General features: G+C 40.1%; 1 protein-coding gene across 3 annotated transcripts in view; it reads left to right on the top strand.

The window, feature by feature from the left end:
- atad2b (ATPase family AAA domain containing 2B) overlaps window positions 1-16828 on the top strand; it is an 81940-nt gene that overhangs the window by 50120 nt on the left and 14992 nt on the right. For all 3 annotated transcript variants that reach the window (XR_006092136.1, XR_006092135.1, XM_042391008.1), the window contains exons 25-27: window positions 2565-3308; window positions 4371-4501; window positions 15984-16112. Coding sequence is in view for 1 of the 3 variants with exons in the window: in XM_042391008.1 (XP_042246942.1) it covers window positions 2565-3308; window positions 4371-4501; window positions 15984-16112 (1004 nt within the window). In the remaining 2 variants the exon portion in view is untranslated. The remainder of the gene's footprint in view (window positions 1-2564; window positions 3309-4370; window positions 4502-15983; window positions 16113-16828) is intronic.

The following is a 16828-nucleotide window of genomic DNA, read 5'->3' on the forward strand; positions in this document are numbered from 1 at the left end:
GAAGAATGAGGCTCTCTGCCAGCTCCATAAAATACCCTATGGCAGTCTCCTCCCTCCAGATCAGATTAGAAGGAACCGAAAAACAAAGCTGCATCCCACCTTAAAACTCACTCTGCCAGTATCCCCTGTACCCACTTGAGAGAGGCTCTATGACAATCTGTGGGGCATGATGGCCAGTGGACATGCTGCTGATCACTGCAGCATGCCTTGGCAGCAAGATGTGTCTCATTGTCTGTTATAACCTCCAGCTCTTCTCAGTAGGAAAGACAGTCCAGTCTCTTTAATCTTTAAGTGTCTTAAAGACCAATCTGTGGGGATATTTGTGGAATATTCATGTGCTGTCATTGTCTTGTGCATGCAGAATGCGAGTAGCTCTGGGCTTGAGAGGTATCCATCAGTCCCCTAGCATGATAACATACTTAGCCTGAGAATAGCCAGGCTAGAGATAGATAAAGATAGATACTTTTTTGAGCAGAGCAGATGTAACATGAGAGATTAATTCTTACTGACAAGAGAAAGACAGTAAGAGGCAGAAGAAGCAATGGAGGAAGTCTGGGGAAAATTACAATCCTGTGTATAAAAATGGTACATATTCTTTGTTGTCCTCTAGTTTTTGTAAGGTGCTTTCAATATACACTCTTTATTAAAACATTTTAAATCTCCTTGAAAGTAGGTACAACAAGATATATATACCCAGCCATAGGTACTGCATACAAAATGTAAATTTGCTGTTTGTAACAATAATTACACAGCGTTTGCTGCTCCAGGTTTTGTGGTGTGCTGTGCTGGTGTCATCAAGAGAAAATGGTTACTAAAGAGGAGGGTCCTGAGCCCATCAGCAAGCAGGGGTTGTCTAATTATCCCCTTTTTGTTATGTGTTTTTCTGGTAGGCAAAATATAACTTTCAGTTAGTGTGTTTTTCCTCCTGCTCCTTCTCAAATGTGAACAAGTACTCAGCATAAGGTTTCATTTCCACCTTCTTCTGATGTTTGTAGAGTGTGCATAATCACATCTTCAGAGTGGAAAGACGAGCCCTGGCTGAAAGCATTGGAGAGAGGAAATTTGACAGGCAACATGCAGGCATATCATGATTTCTTGTCAGTTTGCGTAGTCATATTGTGGGGAATATGGTGCAGACACAGATGAGACAATGGAGCCATTCTGTAGTATTAAGGCAAAAGATTTATTTATAAGCAATATATATTGTACATTATGATATCTTTTGAAAAGCATGATGCAGTCCGGACCATTTAGTCCTTTGAGAATCAGGATGGCATATGTTATTGATTCTGCAAGAGATTCCACTTCGGCAGATTTACATCATTCAAATGGCCCTTGACAGAATTATAATTGCTAGGACTTTATGGATTTTAATGAGCCCACTGTGATCTAGTGAGCATATCCACACACTTGAGCCTATCTACAGACATACATGCAAATGTAGCATCTCTTAAGTTATCTCTTCAAATAGTCAAAAGCTGTCTGATGTGATTCAACAGATGATGTACGCTGTGAATGCTGTTTGAGGCCAGGCCCAAAGGTTTCCTTGGGGTTAGGGGGTGCTCACTGACGAGTCATGCTAATGCCGCTCATTGACAGATTCAAACACTTTCCTCCCTAGCAAACTGACTCGTGGTGCTCCATACGTGTTTTCTCTTTCACAGTCTTTCTACGTCTGCCCTTCTCTCTGACTTTGGTGCTTTGACCTGTATCTCAGTGTCTGCTCGGGAAAAGCAGTAAATGAAGGCAACCACATTAAAGTTTCACTGCATTTAGCATTCTTCCTTGCTTGCTGTGACACTTTTACAGCACTCTCAGAGGCTTCCGTTTTCCCCTACCTCCTAAAGCTCCAAGCACCATCTGTTGTCATTAGTGTCTTAACATTCATGATATAGCAGGGCTGTTGTCTCTGTCTGCCTCTCTTCCTTGCAATCTTTTTTGTCCACTGCATGATACTCTTCGGGGAAGGCCAAATGTCCAGATTTGAATGGAAACAACATTTCGTCTGGTGCTTGCAAGCTACACTAGGATGCTAAGCGAGGATGGAGATATGGCCCTTCCACTTTCAGTATTTTTTGATATAGGGAAGGAGTGAGAAAATGTATTTTATCTGCAAATTTAAATTTAAAATCTTGGGTTGCTTTCAGTTGTCTTAAATCAGAAATGTTAACTTTTTTTTTCTTTTTGTATTGCCCATTCTCATCCTCACACATGCCATTCTTCCTAGCCTCTGAGCCCTAGAGCCTAGCAGCCTTTTAAATATGTACACTTCAAATCCTTTACTCAAAAAAAGGGACTTTGCCATGAAATAGAGCTTATGTTTTTTCCCCAGTGTTGCTAAAGGGTTGTAAGTATAGCTTTCTTATAAAAGTGCGAGGCATAGTTGAGGGCTGTGTGTTGACATCGAAAGGTGTAGAATGATTTTAAGTGTTGTTAAATTGAAATCAGCTGCGTGGACAGCTGGTCATTTTTATAATTTCTCTGAGTTATTGTATTAAAGAGTTGCTTGTCTGAATTAATAAGGTTTTCTCCCTATCTTTTGCTGTCTCCCCTCTCTATCACAGACCATATAAAGCGGAAGATTCGTAGGCGGCCATCATGGGGGCGGGGCATAATCCGTAAGAAGAAGATCTACAAGAAAGGAACTGAAGAGGAGGAGGATGAGCCTGAGGCAGAGGTGGAAGCGGAAGCCGCAGGGCCCAGTGACTCGTGTTTGACACAGGATGAGGAATCATCTTGTGATACCACAGGTCCCCAGCCCAATGGCCATCATCCCCATGTCCCCTCCACAGAGGAAGAGAGCTCCAATGAGCCCCCTGTTGTGGTTCCTGCTGAACCTCCAGATGCCAATGAAGCACGAGAAGAGCCAACACCTAAAGAAGAGGAGCCCACAGCCAAAGAGGCAGAGTCTGAGAACACAGAGAAACACACCGAGCTGCTTTGCCATGGTGGCGGTTCTCCACCCAAGACAGACGGGGATAGCCAAGCCAAGGAGGCTGACTTCCAGCCTCTGATTGAAACGTCCGAGTCTTCAGATGCTGAGGCCCAGCCTAAACACACAAAGGGGCTCCTGGTGTCACAAGTGGACTGTGTGAATGGGAATGAGTCAATGGACAGCCTGGACGCGCAGAGCCCCAAGAGAAGCAGTGAGGCTGAGAAAGGGACTTCCGAGAGCATGCCTGAGGGATCTGCTATGCCAGAACAGGAAGAGCACAAAGACAAAAATGAGAGCAAACCAACTCAGGAGCACCCTCCCCAGGATGGGACGACAGTAACCGAAAGTGTTGAAGAAGATCAAGATAAAGAAGGTATAAAGTTAGACTAAGATTTGAGCTTTTTTTAGCACTATTTGTAAATTTATTTTTCTACCTTTTGTGTTATGGTTTTTGTATGTTTTAATACCTTCAGCATTAATGTTTCGGCACAAAAAGTAAAGCGAGGATGCTAACAAAAACAATGCTATAATTTATTTATTTATTTATTAATTAACTTCATGCAAAGTGCAGTAAAGAGCCTTTAAAACAGCACCAGTTCTCCTCAGTACACATGTACACAGTTTTTCAAGGTACTTGGCAGGTGTGTTGTTTCGAGCATCTTGGGGAACTTGCGACAGTTCTTCTGTGGATTTGGGCTCTCAGTTGCGTCTGTCACTTCGTGTAATCCTAGACTGACATGATGTTGAGATCAGGGCTCTGTGGGAGCCATACCATCTGTTGCAGGACTCCTTGTTCTTCTATTGCTCAAGATGGTTCTTTGCGACTCTGGCTGTATGTTTGGGGTCATTTTCATGCTGCAATATAAATTTGGGATGATCAGACCTCTCCCTGATGGTATTACATTATGGATAAAAATGTAAACATCAAAAGGGCTGAGGTAATATATGACTGAGGTAATGGTGCTGCTAGAATATGGAGTAGCTGTCAGAGGATGTCACGATCAAACAACAAAACACAAACAAACTCTGGCTCCTTAAACAACCAACAACAACTCAGCTACTCCTCCCCTATTCTCATTACAAGCCTTTTGTTTCCATCAAAGCATTTCTTGAACACTGTTATAAATGGACAGGAAAGGGGCCAGCTGTGAAATATTGTGCACTCAGTAGCTGCTAGTAGCTTCAAATAGATTTTCTCATATAGTGTCGTATTGCATTAATCTTGTAGCCATGGCAGTTGGAATTCATTTCCTTTCAAACTATCCAGTTTGTGCTCTTGAGTGGTTCATGAGAAGGAAATAATCCAATAAAATCAAATTAAGGTGACCCAAAATACTAGGTTGTTTTTGATTTCTGTAACCCTGTTTTCATTCTTTATATCGATGTTACCCTTCCTTCCTTCCTCCCATCAATCATTCATTTTATCTCCTAATAGGGGATTCCAAAGTGAGGAAGTGCAAGAGCAGCCTGTCAGAGCAGTTGAAGGGATCTGCTGAAAGGACAGAAGAGGAGCCACATCCAGTCCCTCCTCATCCTCCAGTAGTGGTTGACCACGAGCGACTTTCGGTGAGAAATTTTTATACATGAGGTATTTTGCTCATTAGTGGTGTACCGCTACATGAAATTCTGATTGGCACTGTGGTTTTGGGGTGGTAGTTTGGCAACTTTTCAGTACAGAAGAAAGAAACATTTTCAATTTAATTTGCCAAGGCGATTAACAGCAGACGTTTAGTTTTAGTTACTTGGTTATTTTTTTGATTAGTTTCAATACCAACTACTTACCTCAAATATTTATACATGAATTTATAATGTACTGTGTATATAGTATGGTCAATTAGTACTATATAAGCATTAATTATCCAAACTGTATAGTGTGCCCTCAGTGTTATCTAAAAATAATGTCATAAATAATATCTTTGCATTGCAAGATGAGATGTAAGTGCCTACTGACTGGAGACTTGGGCAGGAGAGCTGACAGAGACCATCAGGGATACATACAGTATGTCTGTTTCGTAGACGGTATAGGTGGTATTTGAGGCAATTCCAGTGTGTAGACAATTTCTAGTGTTAACCTACTAGCATGGATTAAGAGTAATCTGCCCATATAGGTACAGCTATCTAAGTCATTTCTGTAAAATCATTTTAGTATGGGAGGATTGCAGTACTGTGAAATAGAAATTTCTGCTCAAAGTGCATTCCTTAAATCTGAAAATTGTGACTTTTATTCTTTGTTAGAGATCACAGTTTGATAGACTGTAATTTCTATACACATTCTTTCTCAAATAGTGTTTGTTTTCAACGTGATTGTTCATCTGTGTGCTGTTTATCAGTTGTAGCGTTGTCGTGTTATTGCAGTATTTGTTGACATGGTCAGCATTTTTAATTAAAAATGCACAAAGAAATCTACTTCAGCGCTTGAAGAAACCGTCCTCTAGTCACCACATTCACTGTTGCTTAAACGATTTGTTAAGGAAAAAACCCCCATAGCAACTCTAGTGCTAAAACATTATCTAACCCACCAAGACTTTAGCTTTTTAAATCCCTAGTCTGTGCCCCATCACCAGCTTGGTCGATTCTACACGCTCATCATTATTATTCATACCATGAAGGATGTAACAGCTGGGGTGATTTAGCATTGTGCACTGACTGTGGTTTGGAGATTTAACAGGTAGTGTGATCTGTAGCAACGCAGTGATGTGGTAACGGGAAGAGAAACATTCTTAAAGGGGAAAACATTTGATGTATTCACTTATTTCAGCTCGTAGGAATTAGTGTTGATGTACTCTTAACTTAGCACTTAAAGAATATTGCAGCACATTCCAAAAATAATTAAGAAAATGAATTAAGCAAAATGCATTATAGCTACAGAAAGTCTTTGAGACAGAAAACTCAAGTTATAATGTAGCCAAATATTAGTAGATTGACTTTTGAGCTATTTCATTTATAGTGCTCTTAACAAAGGATAGATATGGAGAAAAAAATAGAGCCCCAAAAATCCCACCAGTAGATTAGAAAAAAACTTAAATATAGGTTTATTTTTTTTGCAACAGAACCAGCTGTGGTGAGCTGTCACATTTTGCAACTGACTAATTAGACTGTGATTATGAAAAAGAGGAGCTATAATCCTAAAATGTTACCAATATGCTTTTTGTTTTTGTCTTATTTAAGTTCATATGGGGGTGCTTGTATAAATTTTGTTCACAGTGAGGATGAAGGGCTTTTTTGAGAGTTTTCTCCTCCCCTCTGTAAAAGAAGCAGCTGTTCATTTCTATACTCTATATTTGTTGCTTTTGAATCACATACATTAATATGCAAAAGCAGCAGATTGAATGTGTCACTGAATGTCCCTCGGTCAGAATGTGTTAGAAATGGCGCTGATGATCATACTCTGCTTAGGCCTGCTCCCTTTGAAGGCTAACCATTCGTGTTATCTTTAGTGAGCCAGCACAAGTAGCTAGACCTGTTCTCTCATTTTCTCGCTGGCGTACCCCGCCACAAGCGCTGTATGGTGCTCATCTCAGAAGCCTTCTGCACTTGGCATTAATCCATCCCTTTGTCCTCCATCCTTTCTCTTGCTTCTAAATTTAGAAAATGGAGCTAGTATTTGTATCATTAGAAGTCTGCCATTATTTGAAGAGCAACTAGCAGATATGTTGGATGTTTTTTTGTGCAATGGGATTTAAGGTATGGAGGATGGGCAAAGTCATTCATGGGTGACCAGCTTTAAGCCTCCTCCAGATCCATAGGTCTGTTCTGGAGCTGATGTTGTCACACTGCCCTTCTCAGATGGATAACTCTTAACTTCTGACGCTTATCCCTCGTTTCCATTCCCCCCATGGTTATGCCACTGTCTCCCTTTCCTTTTCATCTTTCGACATTTTGTATCCATACTATCTGAGCGGGAAGGGGAGCCAATTACAGCGGCAGACCAATTTCACATCTCTCAATCAACAGGTGTTGTTCCTGCAACGGTATAAGGAAACAAGGTTATGACTCAAACATGAGCTTCTCTCTGCCCCGCTGGATCTGACAACTTGTCCCAGGATGTGTGTTCAAGTAACAGAGAACATGTGAAGCAGCTCTGTGGTACTTTGCACAGTCACGCTAGGGTCCCACCTAATACCCCAAGTGTAAATTGGAGCCTCGGCTCAGTGGGCTCCCTTGACAGCACTTCTGAGTGATCGGGTGGTGGCGGGGGGGGGGTGAAGGCTTGGTTTTAGGGCGCTCTGTGTAGTGTAATTGGTGTAAAAGAAGTGCTCTTCTGACATGCGCTTACTTCCTTCTTTCCTTCTTGCTCCGAAATGACATCCAGCTATCAAGCCATTATCTAGTGGCTTTTACCCATGTCCCGTAGGGATGATGGGGATGGCGGGGTAGGCATCGTGTCTTGCCGATCCTGACTCCATCTTTCAAATTGATTGACAGGCTTTTTAGTTGGCTTGATCTTGGTGCTTCAACTGGCTGCCCCTATGAACAGCCACACACAGCACTAATCTGGAGGTTTATTTGTTGGTAGGGGGAAGAAGGGAGATATCGTAAAGAAACAGATCGTGAAAAGAGGGGACTGTGAATAATTGCTTTTTCATCCCCGGCTTACGGAACAAATTGAATTTCCGGTGCGCAGGATGAGAGTCACCATTTAAGCAGATATTTACTGGCAGTGCTGGAACTGGCATGTTGCCTGATGTGTGTTAGGACCCACAATGAGTGGTGTACTGTTTCTTCTCTCTTCCCTTAGTCATATTCATGGATTGTAGAGGGCTGAGCTCATTATTTCTGACTTTTAACTTGATGGAAGGGACTCTGAAATCTCCCTGGAATTAAATACCATCAGAGTGTAATGAGTTTGTTCACAGTTCCTACACTCAAAGCCTGTAGGACAGAGATGGTATTATTTCAGTGTTCACACACCCCTCTCAGAGCCATGGCAGTTATTTGCTCTGATTCACTTAGTAAAATCAAGTTCTGTTATTGTCAGTTTCTCTGAAATGATGCTTGATGCTGTCTGGATCAAAATGAATTCCTCAGCATGAATAAATGGGTCCTGAGGCTTGTTTCTCTCTCTACTCAAAAGTGTCTCTCATTCTCAGCTGTTTTCTTTCATCAATAATCAGACACTTATCCACAGATGGACTGGAAGAAGTGGTGCTGACGATTGCAGATGAGAATTCAGTAACAAGAAATCCAATCTGGCCCGGCAATTTTTCCTCCATTTTACCAAGAACACAGATTATCGTCTGCTATGCTGTTTTCTTTAGCAGCTGCCTAGAAAGAGCTAGTGTTTCTAGCTGCTGGCACAGTATGGAGTCTTCTGGCTTGATGCTTAGCTATTACAGCATGTCAGGATTTCCTGTTTTAGAGAAGCCTGTCAACAGAAATGGCCCCATTTCAGTTTGTCATCTTCCTTCATTTTTAGTACTAATAACAGCGGGGGCCCCTCTGGTGAAGTAGCCATGCCACATGTCTGTTCAAAAGAGAACAGCTTAATGGTAGTGCTGGACCAGCTTTTGATCGTCAATAAAAATAGATAGTGTTTGAAGTGCTTCTTTTATTTTCATTCATTCCCACTGATGGCCTTGACAGTATAGCTATTTGCATGTAATTGCACTCACACAGTTGTGCCTCTTGGACATGCATGTAAGGGCCAGTAGTGTCAATAGCTCCCACAGCATAAACATACCAGTTTTTCCTATTTCCATCATATTCTGTGGTAGTTTGCCCTTGTTCCAAGCCTTCAGGGTGATTTATTATGCCCTTTTGCAGCGCTCGCACTTCATGCGTCCCACTCAACCCTCGGCTTATTTACACTAAAGATTTATATTGTGTGGGATTGTGTACTCATGATTAGTTATACAGCACATGAAATCAGGGTCAGAAAAGGATATTTTAATGTTTGGCTTCTGTTTTGTTTACTTTGTCAAGTACAATAGTAGCCAACAGTATTGGTCTACCACTGGAAGCAAAAACATTGCCTAAGTTAAACCATAGCTGCTCAATGCCTAATCATTTCCATGACCTTGACGAATCTGAAACTTTTTCTGTGTTTAATTTTTATGTTTTTTGTTGCATTTGTTTTGAAAACATCATCTCTACATCAGGTAGTTTTGCAGGGATGTGCGGAGGCATGTTTGGGATCATATGTGTAAAGTCAGTGCTAGGTTTTTTCCTCTTTTATTACTTGGTAATATTGGATCCAAGCTGTCTTGAATCTATAAAATATAATTTTTCTCCCCCTGTAGCCTATAGTACTTAAAAAACATACCTTTTTTAACCCCTTTTTTGACTAGAACGTTTTCTCCCCAAAACCTGTCAAATGAAAACAGAAGAATAAAGGTTCCCTTATCATTTTATACTCAATTATACCCTGATAGATAGTCATTCTCTGAAGGTATTTCTTTCATTATTGACCAACACCTCCACATTGCCCCACTGAACGGCAGAAATTGTAACCATAGCCCTAATTTTAACCAGGAAAAAAATGTCTTTTATGAGAATGGTGGGGAATGGGTAACAAAGTAGTCCCCAATCGGAAAGTATGTCACAGTCTGACAGTGATGCATGATAATTTTACTGTAATATTTAGAGTTTATTTGGCCCAAATTATAATAACATATAAAAATTCATCTTGCTGACACAGTAACATAATGTCATGGTAGCAGAGCAGGTTTTCATGTCAAATAATTACAGCAGGAACCTGACACTGATGGGTAACACCAGAATGGTTGAGAGAGATTAAGTTAATGTTAAATGTTTTGCTAAGAGGTTAATGCTAATGGAGAAAGACACTGTTTTATGGGAACCCATGGTAGAAAGTGCATTCAGAAGTGTGACAGTGAGATTTTTTTTTTTTTTTTTTTAATTTGTTCCCGGCCCAGGAGACTAGCCCTAACTCACTAAGCTCTCCATTGATAAAACGTTACTCCTTTATTGATCATTTTCCTGGGGTGAATGTGTAACAGTTTTTTAAAATTAATTATTTAACTTAAGCTTATTTTTTTCCCCATTATCTGAATGTCTGAGTCACTGATTTAAACCAGTAGCATCTAGATTCAGTGTGATATGGATATTGAAATGCATGAAGGCTGTAATTTACATACATTTGATTTACAAAAAAATATTAGACCACATATTAAAATCATAAGCAATATCATTCTTAAACAATATCTGTGGATTCATTTTATTATTTTTAATGTGCTGAGACCACAGTAATATATGTCATGATAGTCCCTGACCCTTAAAACACTATACATATATTGCATTACCTATATGACTGAGTCCCCTGTAAGCCACGTGATTTGTTACTGCATATTTTTTATATCCGCAAAATCACCGTCCGCTTGTGCCACATCCACCCTCGAGCTGCTGATGGCATTCATGGTAACAAGCAAACCAGAATCATTTATAATTTATTCTTCTGCTAGTGTTGGAGACCAAAAAAAAATTTCAAAGTTAAAACAGGAGGAAGGGGGTGAATTGTTCTCTTAGAAGCAGATATTGGAGGCTTAATAGTGTCCCTGGTGACAGTGACTATTGGGCTTCAGATCCTTGTTTTTTTCACTCTGCTTCTGCCTAGTAACCCTTTTCTCTCACTCAATACTGAGGAAGGCCTTTCATACACAATCAAATACACATGCAGCCAGTGAGGCATCCTTCAGTGATCAAAGAGGAAGACCCTCCACTACAGCACAGTAAACTCCTTTATACATGTGTGATTGTTTACAGATAGTTTAGTCTTTAATGATTGCATTCCACACCCACATTTTTGCACATTTCATCACTGCACAGCATAAATGACACTTTCTTACAGTATTTAGTATTTACTTATTTGTCTCCATGACATTTCACAAATGCTTAAAGAGCAGCTTAACACCAGTGAAGAATCTTGTTTTTGCTGACCACTACTGGTTGAGATTCCCACCTTGCTGCAGTGATATAGAAGTTAATCCGAGGAGTGCTTAGTATACTTTCACATCACTGTTGGTTGTGGTTACAGGTGCAACACTGTACTTGAAACTTTCAACCACAAGAGACTTGTGAAACAGGCCATTTCCACTTCATATTACTCTAAATTACTCTTTGAACATGACCTCTAAGTGGGGAAACTAGCACAGCTTGCAAACAGTGTTAAATGTCACAGATGACATTTATACATTTATTGATATGTGCTCCATAACACAAGGAATCCATGTCGACTGATGTAGCTGTTTCTTTACCTTATCATGATGAGGCAAAGAGCCCAAATTCAAGAATCTGGTGTCAGAAGGGCAAAGTGATGAGGTTGAAAAATTAAGCTTTCTAGACCCGGTGTTGGTTTTGTTGTCTCCGAGTGATCTTAACCTGGCAAGATGAATATGGGTAAAATCAGCATACCTGCGCATTGGGGTTGCTGTTGTGCGCATTTCAGCTGGTTCATAGTTCAGGGGTTAAATACCGGAGCTGCAACACTATGTGATGAAGTGTCTTGATGCACAGTCCCTAGCCTGAATCCAGTCTCATGAATCACTTCTGGCTTGTTCCTCTTATATTTTCTCATTATATACAACTATTTAGTGTGTGTTATTTTGCATTCACTAAACTATCTTTGCACTCTAATGATGTTTGTGAAGTTCTTTTTAAACAAATACTTTTAAAAAATGTGGTAAATGCTATTTAAATAGTGTAATTGTTCGGTCAGAATTCTGCACATATGATCAGAGGAAAACATAAAGCCAGTATTAATTATTCACTGTGTTACAATAAATCCTGGAGGTTATCTCCTTTTTATGATCAAATCCCCTCTTACAAGTAGTCTTGGCGCTAATCCAACCCCATACTCCATTATTCTCCTTTTTTACCTAAAGCATCGGTCATCCCAGGCTCTCTCAGCTCCTTCTGTGGTCTAAAGAAGCATGTGGATAGATAGAGATGTGAGTAAAGAAAGGAATGTGAGTAAAGACGGGGAGGGGGAAGATGGAGCAGGGAGTTTAGAGGGGGTGAGGTTAAATGGTCCATGTCAGTAGCAGTCTTTAACGCATGGGATTACTGCCCTTTTGTGTGCAGTGAGCTTACTCAATCACAGAGCCTGTGTAAGACACACTCACACCATTTACCCCACACTGTCACAGACATCCTGATCAAGCTGACAAAGGTTGGGTAGTACAACGCTGCAATCAGCTGGCTAACTGTAAGAGGAGAATAAATTGAGGGGATGAAGAGAGAGGGAACAGGGAAGGAAAAGACGTGAACTAGAAGCGAATGAAAAGATAAATAAATTAATAATAATAATCACTCAATTTATTCAGCACATTTCAGAAATGAAGTTACCAAGTGCTTTATAATAAAAACAGATAAGTAAATAAGATCTAAAACTTAAGATACAAACAAGATAAAGTAATTTAAAGAGTTACAACAAATACCATCAGTTAAGAAAAAGCCATAAGATAAAAGTGAGTCTTAAGAAGAGATTTAAAAGAGGATACTGAGTTTGCCTCCCTGAGATCTCCAGGTAGAGAGTTCAACAGCTGAAGGGCTCGAACAACAAAGCCCTGGTTACCTGTAGTGACTAGTCGAGATTTTCTAACCATTAGCAGGGCCCTGCTGGAGGATCTCAAGCAGCAATCAGACTCATGGGGAGTTTACAGATATAGGCAGGAGAGACTGACCATTCAAGGCTTTAAAAACAAGCAGTAAAATCTTAAAATCAATTCTGAAACTCACAGATAACCAGTGAGGTGCAGTAAGGATTGGTGTAATGTGGTTGCCTCTCTTAGTACGTGTTAAAAGCCTGGCAGCAGCATTTTGTACCAACTGCGGTGTTAGGATGTTTCACCTGCTGATGCCAGAACAAAGTGCTTTGCAACAGTCAAGTCTCGAGGAGATAAAAGCTTGGATGACCTTTTCTAAACTTGTAGAAGAAAGGAATGACCTGATCTTGGTTAGCTGTGGTCACCTGAGTGTCAAAAGACATTTCTGAGTCAAAAATGATACCTAGGTTGTGGGCCTCATTTTGAACATTATTAGATAAGGCACCCAGATTAGAGGAGGGATTGTTAACGCTGCTAGTGCTGGGGCCAGATGGGGTGATTATAATTATTTCTGTCATGCAACGGCAGGAAATTTTTGGACATCCAATTTTTAATTTCAGCAAGGCAGGACATAATACAAGAAATATCGGTGGCACCAATCTTTAAAGGGACATATAATTGTGTGTCATCCGCATAGAAACGGAGATCGACGTCATGTTTACGTAAGATTTGCCCCTGGGGTAGCATGTATATAGTGAATAAGAGGGGACCCAAAATAGATCCCTCGGGGACCCCACAAAAGAGAAGAACACAAGAGGAGGAGGCATCTCTAAGTATTACAGAGAAGAACCTGCTCGACAAATAGGAGATTAACCAATCTAGAGCCAAATCACTGATGCCAACATAGTTCTTCAGATAGCTGATTAAAACACGTTGGTCCGCTATATCAAAGGCTGAGCTGAGGTCAAGTAGAATTGACCAGAGCAGTCCCAGTGCTGTGTAGGGAGCAGAAACCAGTTGAAATTTTTCAAAAATTTGATTGTTGTTCAGAAAAGACATCCGTTGAGTGGAGACAGTTTTTCCTAAAATCTTCGCTAAAAATGGCAGCTTGGAGATCAGTCTAAAATTACTTCAAGCAGAGGGATCTAGAGAGGGCATCTTTAAAGGGGGGGGTAAACAGTGGCATGTTAAAAATAGGAGCGGAGTATCAGTAGACAGAGAGCAGTTAAAAATGACTAAAATATCTGGACCAACCGTCTGAAATACAGCTTTTAAAAAAAACAAGTGGGAATGCAGTCTGAAGTGGATTATTTCGAAAGTGCAACAGTGCGTTCCAGGAAATTGGAAGCAAAGGGGAGGAAAGTGTTGTCTGGAAAAAATGGGGTTGAAGAAGAGGTGAGGAGAGCTTCTATAAAACATTTAAATAGGCAGGAGGTGAGAAGATGCTCTATAAAGGAGAGAAGGTGCACTGTAAAGTAGTGAAATGCACTTAAAGCACAAGATGGAAAACATAATGAAAAATGGAAGGAAATGCAGTGCCAGTCGCATGAAAGGAAGGGTTGGAGCAGGGTCCTGCAGAGAATCTCACATTATTACCTACATATAAGATGGGTTATAATGATGCCAATTAAAGCTTTTATACGTGTCTTGTTAAAATTGGCATCTCACCATGGTGTGCTCTATTTTGTCCTCCTATATTACTTAAGTCTGGGCTAAAACCCACGAAACTTGAGAGCTCCCTTGACGGTAGAGCAGTAAGACTCACTGTACAAAAAGCACCAAAAGAAATATGCTCAATATAGAGCAGCTTATGGGACTTTTTTGAAGTGTATGATCATTATCATTTCTGTGAGCACCTTTTTATTTGTCGAGGGACCCACAGTAATTAGATTGGCCTGGTGGAGTTTTTATGTTGAAGGCATATTACTGGTGAATCCTCCTACACTGCCAGATTAAGTAATGGGAGTGTGAATATTTGAAAGGTATTATCTGCTCACAGTCATGTTTCCAGGCTATTGAGTTCAGCGTGATAAGCATCTGTTGGAAATCAAGCTGGAAAAATATGGAAAATGAAACTTACTCTCAGTGACGGAATACTAAAAAGATTTGAGAAAAGGTTGTTTTTTTTGTGCGTTTCTTCTCCTTGTCGATTTGTTTAAAATAAAGTGAATCTTTCTTCAGAATAGAAAACCTTAAAACGTTGATGTGGATATTAACATTACTACATTGTTAAAATTAATACTGTTCTACTTAAACAACAAAAAAACAAGAAAAGACTCAAGAATGCAGACCTATGAAAAGCCTAATAATCTCCCCTGTTACTCATTATGTTTATTGTCAACAGTGTAGTGGGTAGATGAAAGAATAGTTATGCAACAGTAGCCAAATTCTCATCTGGTGGTGCTTGTAGGGAAATTTCTGGGAACCATAGTCACTGCTGCTGCCTCATAACACTTTAGCAGCCACACATGAAGCTATTACACTGAACAACTAAACATCGCTCTGTGGACCCAGGTGATGTTATGTACATAATGTTTTCAGTGTCACATTTCAAGAAATAATTTTACCTCTTTTCAATTTCATGTTGAGAGCCGTGGGGTAAAAAAACTGGAATGTTTACTGTCACGGTGGATCCCAAGGGCAGCAGTGTTTTCCATAACTCCATTAGAGGTGTTTGTACTGAAAAGCAAAAAAATGTCCTAACAAAGCGAAGTATTGCACTTTAGGTTCAGATCCCTGGTTCATGAGTGAAGTCTGAGTTTTTACTGAAGTTTTAGTTGATCTGAAGCTTTAGTCTAACTTTAATCAACACAAGTGTTCTGTCATTTAAACAGAAATCACTGTCAGATGGAGTAGAGCGATGCTAACCTTTTTTGCCTTTGTAATTTTTCTTTTGCTCAGTGTCATTATCTTTCAGACGTTCGCTGATGAGAGGCTTCAACAAACATCTACGCCTTATTAATCTTGACATTGCCTCGGTTTTATGTGTTTAACACATGGTCACTGTCTTTCACATACACACACACACACACACACACACACATGCACACACCATTTCATTTCTGTTTGCCTTGTGTCATTGATGGTAACTTTAATTATTGCGCCTTTGCTGTCTGAGTCCATGCATTCTGATGAGCTCTGTGTTTAAATAGACGCACGCATACACACACACACACACACACACACACACACACACAGATATTGGCTTGGGTAAAATGTGAGGAACAGGTCAATTAAAATGGCCTTTGACTGTCCAGAATGTTTTAATTAAAGTAGCAGTGAAATGTAAACTTGGTTCTAATTATGATTAGCCTTAATTAGCTGTCACTCTGATCTTAATTGCTTTTGAATACAGTTGACCTCCAAATGCTTAATCTCTACGCACCAACATTGATGCTTAGCTTGTGTGACCAGTTATTCAGCAATATTCGCGTTTCATTATTGTAACTGGATGTTATTAATAATATTTAGAATGTGTCTTTAAGAAGTGTTTGAAAGTAAATACATCTTCAGCTCTTAATGTGTAATTGTACCGTTCCCCTCAGGCTCTACTGGATATGGTGGTGAAGAAGAGTGAGGGTTACAGCGTGGAGCAGCTGGAGAGACTGTACTCCCTTCTCAGCCAGTGTATCTTCCAGCACCGCAGAGAGTACGACAAGACCCAGCTACTGGAGGTCAGAGAGAGACACTCGCACTACCCCTTTTTTAAAGTTCCTTTAACGGTCTAGTTGTCAGTACAAGTCAGTCAAAGTAAATCATAGAGCAAGTGTCGTGTGCCAAGAAGGAGCCACTAAATTCCTATAACTCATTAGTCTTCTATTAAAATCTTCAACATTATGTTAAATAATACAATGCAGTGCATCAGATTAGCCTCATGACAGATTATTTTGATATTAGATTGTTTTTAAAAACATGTATAAATGCTAAAAACTAAGCGAGAAAAGAAGCAGCAGATTAATCAATCATAAAAACAATCATTGCAGCCCCATTTGAGACATTGCTACATGATTCCATCTCCTCCGTCGACCTCTCATCTTCTCAACACACAATAGTTGCCCCAACACCTTGTTGCTAGGTAACCAGCAAGTCAATTTAAGCCTCTTAAGAGAATATGTGAACAAGGAAAATTCATTTGTAAGTGAATGTGAGACCCTCTTTTACAGCTGTTCAGCAAGGGTCATCTTTTGTGTGGGATACAAAAGAGGAGACTTCAGTAGTTGTGGAAAAGCTGAATTGAGGTCAAATGGTCTACAGCTGCTCTACGGGACTCGGAGAGGACGCCAAAGGATAAATATGTATTTTCATAACCAGACTTAACCATGTGCAAGTAGAATAGCTCGGTCCAAGTAGCTTGTTTTATGATGCGATGACACATGTTGCCACTTTGACA

Source organism: Thunnus maccoyii, chromosome 17 (genome assembly GCF_910596095.1).
Source record: "Thunnus maccoyii chromosome 17, fThuMac1.1, whole genome shotgun sequence".
Classification (NCBI taxonomy): Eukaryota; Metazoa; Chordata; class Actinopteri; order Scombriformes; family Scombridae; genus Thunnus; species Thunnus maccoyii.